Below are 14491 nucleotides of genomic sequence, written 5' to 3' on the forward strand. Positions count from 1 at the left end.
GTAGAAATTTTACCTCAGAGTATTTTTTAAATGTTTCATTATATTGATTATTAAGTAATTGAGTCAGTACCTTGATACAGGTCAGGACTTTTCTCAATCATGCAACCTGGGTCAAGTATTAAAGCTAAGAGAAAGCACAGGAGGCAAAATCTTCAAGGGGTGTTTTGAATAACTGACGGAGTACAATTGGAAAGTTCGTAACACAAAGAGATGATGAACGCTTGAGGTGATGAGTACCCCCGCTAACCCTGATGTGATTATTATACATTATATGCTTGTATCAAAATTATATACCTGCTATGTGCCCATAAAAATTAAAAACAAAAATAAAAAACTTAAAAAAAATCTACTTCACTGTATTGCTCTCACTCCCATATATTTTTAGGAGAGTTTTATTTTGTTCCCAGGAAACTGCTTATTGCCATATAAGACTTCTAGTGAGTCCCAAGTAAACGGTCCCAAGTAATCAGTTACATCTGAAAAATAAAAATCATTCCCAGATGGAATTTTCAAATGCTGAATGTCTCAAGCTTTATGGCTTAGAATCATCAAGGAGATTCACAGGCAGAAGGGAAGCCTGGAAAGCAAGTATTCCAGGTGAGTAAATGTTCATATGAAGACTCTATTCTCTTGTCATTTTGAAATTGTCTTCCCACGTTGGATCTAGCCTAGTGCAGAAATTAAAATCATGAATTTGGGAACCAGCCTACCTGGATTTTTCACTGGGTGCATGAATTTGGATAAATTATTTAATCTTTTTTTTTTTTTTTTTGCCCAGTAAAATGGGACTAATAATGCCACTTACTAGGATTACAGCTAAGACGTAATGAATTGTGCATATAAACACTTAGAACCACATTTGGCACAAAATAAGCACTGCATTTACAGATACCTGAAACAGTATCACTGAGTCACTGGAACTACTTATAGATTAAAGATTTTTAAAAATAATAGATTTTTATAGGATATGCTTAGATGTTAACCACTTAAAAGTATGTCCCTGTGACTGGGGCTTGAACATGATACTATTTCCCCATCTGACTCCATCTCCCTGATGCAAGCTGGTGTCACACCGTCAACAAAACTTTCTAGACATCTAAAACTGACTTCATGATATTAGCCTCAGAAACCTCATGGAGAATACTGACATAGATGAGAGGACAGGATGGGCAAGATGTGCAGACAGGGACCTAGAACACAGTAACTTTATGTTCCTTAACGTTCTCCAGCTGCTTGTTCTCCTTGTTTCATTTTTATTTAGAAACTGATTCTCTACAATTCTACTCTAAAACTCTCTTTCAGTTATAGTACTTATGATCTTGACTTATTTATCCAGCTTAAAAAATACCTATTATACACTATATACATGAAACTGTGTTAGGTGATATGAGGCACACAAATGTGTAATTAACTATCTCTCACTGCATAGATTGCAATGGTTTTTAAAATGGCATATGCAAAATAAATTCTGGAAGAAGGTAAAATTCGCTATCTAGTGTAACATATACAAAAACAAAATTATCTGAGAGAACAAAATGAAGAAAGACTGCTTTTGGGCAAGTCTTCATATACTGGTATTTTAATGTATTTATTTTATTTTAATTTTTTTTGAGATGGAGTTTCACTGTTGTTGCCCAGGCGTGAGTGTAATGGTGTGATCTTGGCTCACTTGAACCTCTGCCTCCTGGGTTCAAGTGATTCTCCTGCCTCAGCCTACCAAGTAGCTGGGATTACAGGTGCCCACCACCACAACTAGCTAATTTCTGTGTTTTTAGTAGAGATGGGGTTTCACCATGTTGACCAGGCTGGTCTCGAACTCCTGACCTCAGGTGATCCGCCTGCCTCGGCCTCCCAAAATGCTTTGATTACAGGCGTGAGCCCCCACTCTCGGCCTGCATTTTATTTTGAATGAACGATAAGATGCAATCGACCAGAGATGGGCTGTAGGAACTAGGCACATAGAGATACAAAAACAAAAAGGCAGATTTGTAGAATAGAAAATAAAACAAAAAAATTAAAAGGGGAGAAAATGTAATACAGGGGTAAACAATGAAGTTTGAACTGTACATTAAGAGATAAAACTGGAGATGTAGATTGAATTAGAATCTTTGGATAGTCTCAATGTCATGGTAAGAGAGCCAGATGCCATTAACTAGACAATGCCAGCTTGTATAATTCACCAGACAGCTGATAATCCAACTCTACCCCACATCACTTTTATTACTTTTTATTTTTTTAGATGGAGTCTCAGTCTGTTGCCCAGGCTTGAGTGCAGTGATATGATCTCGACTCACTGCAACCTTTTTTCCCAGGTTCAAGCAATTCTCCTGCCTCAGCCTCCTGAGTAGCTGGGATTACAGGTGCCCGCCACCACACCTGGCTAATTTTTGTATTTTTAGTAGAGATGAGGTTTCACTATGTTGGCCAGGCTGGTCTCGAACTCCTGACCTCAGATGATCCTCCCTCCTTGGCCTCCCAAAGTGCTGGGATAACAGGCATGAGCCACTGCACCTGGCCCTCCACATCATTTTGAAATAATTTTACTAGCTCTTTGCTTGCATTATATTTTAGTGTGTTTACAAGTTTTCATTCACCTATGAACTCCTCCAGAAAAAAAAAATCTCTTACTGGTATTAGAATCCTCAAGATATCTCAGTTTCTTCAGAAACAGGAGATCTGCCTTGTTCTTATCAGTCTTTCCTCCTTTGCCCAGACTTAATTACACTGATGTAATCAAATAATTGTGAATTTTAATTTTGTTTCTGGGCAGTGAGTCTCGGTATTTAGGATATTCAGATGATATCACTCTATTGGTGGGAGAATGACTTTGATATTTCCACTGTAATATTTCCAAAAGTTTTTTCTTTTTTTTTTTTTTTTAATTATACTTGTTCTGGGGTACTTGTACATAACGTGCAGGTTTGTTACATTGGTATACATGTGCCATGATGGTTTGCTACACCCATCAGCTTGTCATTTACATTAGGTATTTCTCCTAATGCTATGCCTCCCCTTGCCCCCCATTCCCCGACAGGCCCTGGTGTGTGATGTTCCCCTCCCTGTGTCCATGTTTTCTCATTGTTCAACTCCCACTTATGAGTGAGAACATGCGGTGTTTGGTTTTCTCTATTTCCAGAAATTTTCTGTAACTTATAAACAATGGGCAGAAACCCATACACAGACACATGGTATTACTGCCAAGGATAAATCACCATAATTAAAAAAGTAAAAGCCCTTTTAACAAAGCGGATTACTGGTAATACTGAAGATGCCAGATAATACACTTAAAACATTTTTACTTAAAGTGATACCTGTCTGTCAGCAGGAGTAGCAGTCAACAAGGACAAGTTGGGTAGTTAAATGAAATATTCAATAAAGTAAATGGTACACAAACACTTAATCCTTTAGATGTCCCATAATGCAGTCATTAAGTGACTTGGAAATAAGCGTGAGCACAGTAAGTTCTATGAGGCAAGTGTTGGGGTGGGCTTACTGGGAAATAATGTTAGATATGTGCTCCATAGAGAAAACCATGAAGTCTGACAGAGAAACATGTTTCTTATTTTTGTAAGCAAATACATTCAATTAGATGACAATAATGACATCGCCAAAAACATAAAACAAACTATGATTCCATAGGAACGAGTTTCCTAGTTTTGTAAGTCAAACTCTTAGATGATGGTGATAGTGATAGATTTCTTTGAAAAGTTTATATTTAGCGTACCTGAGAAGGTGCTTGAAACATCTGATTTTTTGACAAAAAAATCTTTTTCATTTTTCATAATCAAGTATACTGAACATAAATGAATTACACAGCAAAGATGTTCTATGCATCTAAAAATGAATGACATAAGTATAGAAATTTGCTAACACATAAAGAAAAAAAAACAGATTGAGATATGTATCTTAGAAGTTGAAAACAGCTAAAGTTTTGTAGCAATTCCTATTTACATATTTTGCATATAGTGTTATCCCCAGTCAAATTACAAATGGCTCTCAATTTCATATTGCCATCCTGTTTACCTACTCTAATCTGTGAGCAATAAAATCAATTATTTAGTCAGTTTAGGTATGACTGAATCCATGGCTGACCATAAGGTGAACAACTATTACAACTCTGTAATAATCTGTGAAAAATAAGACAGATTCAGGTAAGAGATAAGGTTATACAAAATGCAACAAAAACGCTACAGAATTGCCTTCATAATCAGGATGAATTCAGAATTTTAAAACAGTGTATCATCCTTTTGTGTATGTGTAAGATGCATCCCACACACAATACAATTGGTGGATAGTATATAGCAAAGAAAACCATGTAATACGAAACCAGTGCTTGAGCGTAAACAGAGCTATTTGTACCCTCTTGTCAACACCTCAAACTTTACTGTTCTAAGTTAAACTCATCACTTTACTCCCAGAATAAAAACTTTTGATTGTTAATTTTAGTAAACAGCTTTGATATTCTCATCCATTCAGCTTAAAAAATGATACTCAACTTAGACTCTACGTCAGTCATTAAATTCATGTTTTTAAAAAATGAAGTCTGATATCATCATTTCTATTTAAGAATTCTTAATTCCTATTTGATCCCTTGTTCAGATCTTTAAAATTCCATGTCTGACCATTAAAATAGCATATCCTCTGGTCAAGTTTCCCCATGTCTTTCTCCTTCTAATCATAATAATAAGTGCTTTAATCATAGCATTACAGTTCCCAAAATGTTTGTGGCACTTTGCCTACACATTAAATCCCAAACCATTCTGACATGCAAGGCCATATAATCTACATTAATAAAACTTTTGATTCAATATTACTTTTTCTATAAAAAACTATTGGATTAACTGACCTCACTAGTCTCTAAGAGTAGTTGTTCATCTCCTTGTATTTTTACTTTATGCCATTCTTCCCTCCAGAAACATTTTGCCTTTTCTTCTTCACTGACTTGATTTTCAATCCAAAGTTCATAAACCTCTTTTATGACTCTGATCCATAATGACCTCTTCTTTTTCAAAATTTCTATAGCAAATCTATTGCTACTGTCTATTTAAGTGACTTGGTATTTAATCATTTAATAATTTGTATTGCAATCTAAATTTAAGAGGTATTTAATTTAGATGTATAAGTTTTGACTCCCTAGATTTAAATTTTCTAAAAGGCAGAAACAACTTGTTATTTTAAAACACAAATGTGCACATAGTAACCATAGCAGAGATGCTTTTTGTTCCCCAATATCTCTTTTCCTCTTCTTACTTAGTACAGCCCCCTGCCATTTAGCTGGATATATGGCCATTTTGAAGGTAGCTATGACCAAGAGACCACTAAATTCTGGCCAGAAACAAACAAAAGAGAATGTTTTATGTGATTTCCAGGAAGTTCCCTTAAAAAGGGGGGCACAGAACAACACCATTCTTTGCTTCCAACAAAGAGCACAAGTAACAACAATAAGGCAGAGGCCATGCTCAGAGAAAGAGTAATGAGATCTGGGGTGCAGACCCCTTATTTGTCTAGTTTCCCTACCTGCCACAGTCTATGTTAACTCTGATTGACACGAGTAAAAACCCTTACATAGTAAAAACCCTTACATATAAATCACTATTATATATGTTAGGTTCCTTTATTATAATCTCATAGTTTTGAAATTAACAAATGAGGTAGGGCAGAGAAAGAACAAATAATAAGACATTAAGTAAATTTCATATGGAGATGAAGTAGATTTTTAGTTTTCTCTGTTTTTTAACAAATACAACTAATTGTCTAAAAAAAGAATAAGTGCTGGCTACATTGGCATTTTAATAAGCCACTGATTCCTAATAACAATTCTAATTACTGCAACAATTGGTACAATTTCAGGAAACATTAACAGGTGAAATGACCAGTTTGTACCTATGGTTTTTACAACGAGTAAGAATTCACAAAGTTGATAGCTATTGAAAGCAGTTTTTAATAACATTAAAGTTAATTTATATAATAAATTAAGAGCTTCTGAAGGAAAGAACTTGCAAGATAAACTGATTTTCCAATGAGCACATATTCAAGGAAGGCATCATTAAATATGAGTTCCTAATCATATCTATGCCATGAGCTAGCTGTATGACTAGGGCTAGTCACTCTACTTATCCTGCAAAACAAAGACTGTGGATGTAGCAAACGCTACAGCCGGCTATAAAGCAGATAAAATTAATGCTTGCTTTGGAAATCATTTTGTTCAACCATCCCAAGTTACTGATGAAGAAATAGGTACAGAAATATAATATGAGTTAGTTGAAGTACAAAGTGATGCTGATGACAACTTTTACATGAACCCAGAACTCCTCATAGTCTACCTACCTTCCAAGAAGGAGAGGAGAAAGAGAAAGAAGAGGGTGGAGAAAGACGAAAAAAAGAAAAAAGAAGGAAGAAGAAAAAGGACAGATACCAATGATTTTCATAGCTTATTTCCATCTACATCAACAAAATTATAAAGCAGGCTAATGTTCAGTCCACGGACAGACAGCAAGAGTTTAAATCTCCACTAATTACGAAACTACTTTTTTGAGTCAGCATAGGTGCATAGGCACCTTTATATTACGCTAGCCCTAGAGATCTCACTGGAAGTCAGTGTTTCTACATTTAAATAATCTGGTAAATGAAAATAATGAGAGTACTCTAACTTTCCCCTACATCTGGGCAATATACTCCAAACAGATTTAGTGCTTCTTATTCTCTTAACAATTCTACAATTTAAGCATTGTTATCCTCCTTGTTTCACAGCTGAGGTCAATGAGGGTTTTCCAAAGGTCATCATCATACAAAATTTACTGGTGGAGGTGGGGTTTATATTCTGGCTGTTTGCTTCAAGAATATAATTACTGTGGAATGTAAAAAAGTTGATCTTGGTTGGGTGTGGTGGCTCACACTTGTAATCCCAGCACTTTGGGAGGCGGAGGTGGGTGGATCACCGGAGGTCAGGAATTCGAGACCAGCCTAGCCAACATGGCGAAACCCCGTCTCTACTAACAATACAAAAGTTAGCCAGGCATGGTGGCATGCATCTGCAATCCCTGCTACTTGGGAGGTTGAGGCAGGAGAATCTCTTGAACTCAGGGGCAGAGGTTGTAATGAGCCGAGATTACGCCACTGCACTCCAACCTGGGCGACAGAGTAAGACTCTGTCTCAAAAAAAAAAGAAAAAAAAAAAGTTGATGTCATAGAATACAGAATCTAACGGTGGTTACCAAAGATTGGGGTGGTTACAAGGGAGGAAGAGATGGGGAGATGTTGGTCAAAGGACGTACAATTATATTTAGAGATCAGGAATAAATTCAAGAGATCCAATATATAAACGGTAACTAGTTAATGATGATATATAGGCCATAATAATAAGTATGTTAGGTGAGGCTTTGTTAATTAGCTAGATTTAACCATTCTACAGTGTGTGTGTGTGTGTGTGTGTGTGTGTGTGTGTGTGTGTATGTCAAAACTTGTACATATTATCTTTCAATTAAATTTTTTATTTTTTATTTTAATTATTATGGGTACATAATATTGATGGGGTTAAATATATATATATTGCTCACCTGCCTCATGGTATGTGACTCTGCTTTAAGTAGCATATTAATAATCAACAAGAACATATTTTAGATTCTGTTGTGAATCAGAAGGTTCTAGTTCCTGCAAAACATTTTATTTTCAAAAGCTCTGTAGCAAGTATTCACTTACAAAAATAAAAATTGGTAGCTTACAGAATTTAAAAATGAAAATTATAAAATTCTATATATCTGGCTGAATAGGCTTTGCTTGATCTTTACAATACTGTGATGTAATGGGGAAGCTGACTTTCCGATATTACAAATATATAGAAACTGAAAACCTGAAAGAGAAGGTTGATGAATTTAGCAAAAAGAAATACAAGACAACCAGTTAAGCTTGAATTTCAATAAAAAATAAATACCTTCTTAGTAAAAGTGTATCACAAATATTGCATGAAGCATACTTACACTAAAAGGTTCTTCATTGCTTATTTGAAATTTACACTTAATTGGACATCCTTTATCATATCTGGCAACCCTACAGAAAAGTGACCTAAAGCCATCAGCTAAAATCCATCTCTTCTGACCAGTTTCACTATGTGGTGTTGTTGCCTGACTTTATGGTTTACTCATGTTTAGATTCCTTCCAGAGTTCTATTTAGTTTCCTTGTCAGCCCACTGTAAGCTTCAATTATGTTCTTTAATGTCTGAGATAAAGAGAAAGCTGCATTTAGGCAAAATTATTCTAGTTGACATGCACTATTGTAGAAATACCTACTGTTTCCTATTTTCAAAGTACTTTTCATCATATTATCTCATTGATCACAATAACCCCCAGGGGATAAAATGAGGAGTTATTAATATTCTACTTTTTCAAATTTGATTAGGTCTCAGAAAGTTCAGGAGACCTACCTAGGTTCTCACAACTAGTAGGGAGATCCTAGCCTGAGGGTCAAGTCTTCTATGTAAAAGTTCAATTAAGTAGAACTAACATATATGCTGTTTCCACTTACTGTTAAGATAATTAAAATGCTGAAAGACTATTTTTGACCTCCGGTTTAATATACAGTAAACAGGGGTGAGTCCTTCTATATTATTTTGCTTCTATCAAAATGATAAAATCAGAGAAGTATATATAGTCTGCCAAAAAAATGTTTAATCACGTCATTTAAATAAAGCTTTAAACTTGGTTGTTTTTGTGTTAAAAACACAGTCTTACAAAAACAGAAACACAATCATGCACTTTTAAAATTATGACATTGTCTCCATGTCTTTACTAAAGACTTGGTTCTATTATATCACTAGTGTCATGAAGAGCAACTTGGTAACAGATTCACTAAACTAAAATCGATTCAAGTGTATTCTACAGCAGTCAAGTGGGCTATTTTAAAGACCTTCCTGTAACAGGTAAATGAATTCAGCCTCTTATTTGGTGAGTCAATTTGCTTGCCAAACTCTCACTTCAAACCTAGGTATTATGAGTGGGCACAGGGTTGCTTCCCTAGCTAATGTTCTGGAAAGACTGATGGAGGACTCTCCTCAGTCACTGTGCAAGCCAGAGATCTCCGGTCAGTGATGCCCCTGCCCAGTCCTTGCTTGGGCCCGGGTTCACTGCAGGAGACACCCCATCTACTCTGCCTGCTGGTCAGCACCCGGCCTGCGCTCCGGCGTGGATCCCACAGTCATTGTGACTATGCACCCAGCCTTTGGCGGGAGGCAGTGTGTGAGCAAGCGAGTGCAGGCTCCGGTCTGCCATTCCAAGTGCTGGCACAGAAGTGGGCTGTATGTGGAGCTTGTGGCTAGACAAGGCACGTTGTAAGTGACTCCCGTGGTGGACTCCGGCACCTCGAATGGAGAAACGTGCTGGCACCCACACAGGGGTGCCTCTGACCCCAAAGCACATGTGTCGGGCAGCTGCCCTCCACCAGCAGAAGGCAGAGGGCTATAGTGTTACAACTTCCTTTGTACCCGCATTTCGTAGATTCTTGTCACACTTCCAAAAAGAATGAGGTTATGCTGACAATGGAAGGGTGGGGAGGGTGGAGAAGAATCTTATTGAGCAATGAGAAAGCTCTCAGAGGAGAAGGAATATAAGGGTCATTGCCCACCTGGCGTCAAATCGTCTCTTGCTCAGTGTGTTTGGGTCTGGGGCTTTCATGGACTCAAAATGGAGAGTTCATGTTGATTGGTTTGTAAGTATTCAAAAAAGGCTAAAACAAAGGCACTACTCAAAGATGGGCATGGCAGTGTAAAAAAACAATTAGAAAAGGGTAGGTATATGTGAAACAAGTGAAGAGCAGTGTTCAATCAGAGGAAAGCACATCAAACAAGAAGAGAGGTTCTCAATCTGGTCTGGGGATTTACCAGACTTGCAGCTAGGCTTTAAACTGTCTTTGGCTTGAAGGTAGTGTTTCACCAGAAACCCGCCCCATCTTCACAGATTTTGTCTGTCTCCTGCCTCTATCAAGACCACATGAATTCTGCTAAATATCTAAATATGTTTTCCAAGATGAAGCAAACAAATGTCAACACATTTGAAAATACATGATTAGCGTTAAAAAATTAAAGCCATCATCCCTCAAATAGCATTTGAAATTAAAGAATTACAGAATATATTTTATTAGTAATTTTTAAAGTTAACTGCTACTTGTTAAAAGAGCCATTTTTCAAAGGTGTTTACAATATAACTTATCTTTCCATCCACCTCTTGATCCCCATGTTTTATCTCCCATTTTGGATGCATTCTTTCCTTCCTCTCCTCTTGTTTTTCTCTAGTAACCCTTTTCTCTCTTCCTCTACATCATCATTTTCTCTCTGATACTGGGCTCTTGGTTGCTCATTATCATCCTAATTTTCTTTTATCATTTCCTTCTTTGCCTTACTTCTATATGGAATATTGTTATGATAAGTGATATATTAAAAGACTTAAAAGCAACATAATGCTGTAAGTTGTTGACAAATATATTCTTATATTTGTATATTATAGGATAGGACATCAGATGTCTATTTCCTGTATTTTAAATTATATCAGGTCTTATAATTTATAAATGTTTTATAAGACCTGATATAATTTTAAGGTTTATTACATCAGATTTATTATGTGCATGAGTAGTGTTGTCTTTTTCCTTTACATTATCTAAGTATTATATACTCAAATTTTAAGTCTTCTGATACATAGTATTAAACATGTTAATAAACTAACAAGATTATGTCTAGAAGGGCTCTACTAAAATGAACAATATTTCATAAAGGGAAAATTCCCCTATTATAATGATAAACTATGTGATATATTACCATCAGATATTAATACAAATATTTAATTATAACTCATTTTTTCAATATTTAATACAAACTTGGCTTCTCCTAGTGTGTTGGACTTATGTGGAAACATTATTACTGATTTTACCATCTGGGATCTGCAACCCTGTCCAAATTATATGGTCTTTACCTAATTTGAGTACCGTTAGGTCCATTGATATCCAGATACTTACATTCATTGCTATAATATTACAACCCAAAGTTATGCTTTCTAATTTTTATTCACCCCTATTTACTGCTGTGACTTTTTATATGAATAACTCAATTTATTAAACATGTTTAGGACACCCAAGTCTCAAGAAGAATTATGCTATTTAAAGTCATACTGTAGCCATTTAAAGCCAAATTACCTAGCATGTATCCCATAACTCAGATCATGTTTGAGAAAGAAAATGCATTTTATGTTTTTCAGCTTGCGTTAAAAATTGGAGAAGTTAAAAACACCAAGAGACATTTCACTTAAAGTGTTTTCAGGATGTCCTAGGAATTAATTTTTCATGTTTTGCTATAGAAATTACTATTTATTTCTCCTTACTTTTTTACAATAATACATATTTATAAAAAGACTTTTTCATTTTAACATAAAACATATTCATCTTCATTGAGTATATACGATCACTGAGATGCACTCAGAAGTAATACAACCTGACACATAAGAAAAACTATCTTTTCTTTGTGATTTCATTTTATTTCTTGTCCTATTCATTTTAACAGATCCACATCTACTGATTAAAGAAACACATTAAACTTTCGTTACAAATTTCAACCACAGACCTAAAACCTGAAGATAAATATTTCAATTAATTTATAAAAATTCAATTCAATTCTCTAACATGACTCACAGCTTGGTGCATGCTGAGCAGTTGGGCCTTTATCTCAGAGCTGTTTTAAGATTGATGGTAATTTCCTGTTCCAGGTATGTAACTAAGGATACCTGCTCATGGTCTCACAGCAGCATGGCCTGATTCCAGGTACTAACAGCTCCAGTTGCTCCTTAAGTATTTCAGTTTAAAGTGATTGTGGTCAATCTAAAGCCATGTAAAGAGGAATATTCCTTCCTTATATAAGTAGTGTTATATAGTCATCTTTTTCTTACAATATCAGGGAAGATAACAGAGTATTTTCCAGAAACATTGAGGCTATAACCTGACAATGATTGAATCACTAAGCACCTACCTGGATAATATCGAGCCAGGCCAGTGGCACTGCCAAAAACCTGCCACAACAGTGAAGGGTCTTCCTCTCGATTTTTTTTGAAAACTTCATCTAAGGCACTTGTCCAGTTGAGTTCATTTAACACAATTGTTGCTGACAAAAAAAAAAAAAAAGAGAAACAATTAATTCAAATTTATAATTAAAAACTGAATCTGTCTTCATTTATTTAGAAAATAATATTAAATATGTTCATTGTTCTACTTCTAAAAGAACTCTAATCCAGTGGTTATCAACATTTTCGACATTTTAGAGGACAGTTTGACCCTACTACCAACATGTACACGGTATTCATTGAAAGATGATAAATCAAGACATTTATCCTCTGGAAAGAATTTCTGAAAACAAAACTAGACAGTGGCCCTAGTGACATTTTGGCCTAGGTTATTCTTTGTGGTGAGGTCTAATCCTGTGACCATGTTTAGCAGCGTCTCGGGCCTCTACCCACTAGACACCAGTACCTCCCCACCCCCAAGCTGTGACAAGTGAAAATGTCTCCAGACTGTCAGACGGCCCCTGTGGGCAAAATCCCTCCTGGTTGAGAACCACCGTGACACATAAAATATGAGGAGGCATGAGTGGTGTTCCTTTTTATCCTCGGAGGTAGTTCTGAGGAAAACTATGGGGCACATTAGGACAGAGTTTTAAGACCACAGTAATCAACTATTGATGACTCTCTGAGGCAGAGCAACATAAATTAGCCTGCTAGTTTTAAAAAAAAAAAAGTTATCATTGAGCATAGCTTATTAACTATGTTTACACAACAAAATTGTACGTATTTTAGTAATGGGAAAATTTATTCAGAGGCTTGACAATATCAGTGTTAGAAACCAACCAGCTGACACTTTATCACTACCTTCATAAACACTAGTGTTTTTTTCCTCCTGGTTAGTTCTATTAATAATTAGAGCATGGTGCCGATAAAGGCCAGGTGACTGATTTTGATACGTATTTATAACTAGAAACTGATCTTGGATAGGTATTACAAACATATACCATTCATTACAATGAAAGCGAAGCAATTATAATGCAGGATATAATCTAGGTTAAAATAATACATAATTTATAATTATGGGCCTTCATGATCATAACTTCTCAAGTCTAGCATATTAATAGTTGAATTGGCCTAATATAATTTTCTCTCTACACAAAAACATGACATAGAAAATTTTCTATGTAAAATATACACCATGCCCCGAGAGATTAACAGACTGGGCCACTTTGCATTTGACAATCTCTGACCAAGCCTGAACACAGTGGAAATGTGATTAGGATGAAGACTGGAGATACAGCTTAACTTTCTTCTATTATTTTCTGTGATGACAGCAAATAAAAGAAATGAATGCCATCATGGTTAAATCATGCACAAGCCTTTTTAAAGGTAAAATTAAAAGGGCGCCTGTGAAACAAGATGCACAGCCTATGTGTTTATATTTTAAAGTTTGTATCATTTACCAAAAAAGAAAAGAGAAACAAGGTGATTGTGAAACTCTTCTGGGACCAGCATGCTAACGCAGTCCTCATTATTGAAAACTAACAAGATTTTCATCTTTATGGATGCGATTATTTTCAAAAAGATCAGTTGTGTGTGTGTGAATATTCATGAGCTGCGTCAGGTCCATCATGCATCTGAGATACTGAAGAATTCATATTCAAAAGCATGATCCAATGAACACTAAGCGGCCAGTTATATGAGAATTTATATTCACACAGATAACCTGAACTGATACCCACTGTTCATGAATATTTATATCAATATACAAAATAGCACAGAAAGAGGAACATTGTGTTTTCTTTTAAACATTTATGACTGTTATAGTAATATTGTACTAAACAAATGTTTATTTATGATCCAGATAGACTTCATTAATCCCCAATCTATTCTATCTCTTTAATTTCCTTGATTCTTTCATTCATATTAGGCAACAACATCTAGTTATTTTTAATAAAGTTTTATTTGTTTTCAAGGCTGCTAACTTTTTCTTGGTTTTGATAACTCAACAGCTACTAAGTATTGGGTACTGACACACTGATTGTGAATTATACTTTTATATACTGACAGAAAAAGACAAGTTCTAAAATATTCCTACTATCCTGGCAATATGTTTTAAAATTTCCAGTTGATGCTTTGAAAATTTTCTTTACCAGGCAAACCATTACTAAGGTAGATTTCAAAATATTTTTCTCAAGATGTGTTCATCTACAAATGAGCAAATAATATAAAGAATTCTCAGACTAGGCACTAGAACTGATTTTAAATTTGACTCAGAATGAAAGTACTGGTATTGCACACCTATCACATCTGTTTGGTTTATAAATTTGATAATACTCAATGTGTAGTAAGATGTAAGAATACAGATACTTCCATGTGTTAGTATATAGTTACAGGGACTTTCTAATGCAATCATTATCCTATTAGTCACAGTCTTTTAATGGATATCCAGAAATCAAAA

At 35.4% G+C, this 14491-nt stretch overlaps 1 protein-coding gene across 8 annotated transcripts in view; it reads right to left on the bottom strand.

The window, feature by feature from the left end:
- Positions 1–14491, bottom strand: part of CACNA2D1 (calcium voltage-gated channel auxiliary subunit alpha2delta 1) — a 501837-nt gene that overhangs the window by 124280 nt on the left and 363066 nt on the right. For all 8 annotated transcript variants that reach the window (XM_050782803.1, XM_050782805.1, XM_050782801.1 and 5 more), the window contains exon 7: positions 12003–12134. In XM_050782803.1, coding sequence (XP_050638760.1) covers positions 12003–12134 — 132 coding nt within the window. The remainder of the gene's footprint in view (positions 1–12002; positions 12135–14491) is intronic.

The sequence above is a fragment of the Macaca thibetana genome, chromosome 3 (assembly GCF_024542745.1).
Source record: "Macaca thibetana thibetana isolate TM-01 chromosome 3, ASM2454274v1, whole genome shotgun sequence".
Lineage (NCBI taxonomy): Eukaryota > Metazoa > Chordata > Mammalia > Primates > Cercopithecidae > Macaca > Macaca thibetana.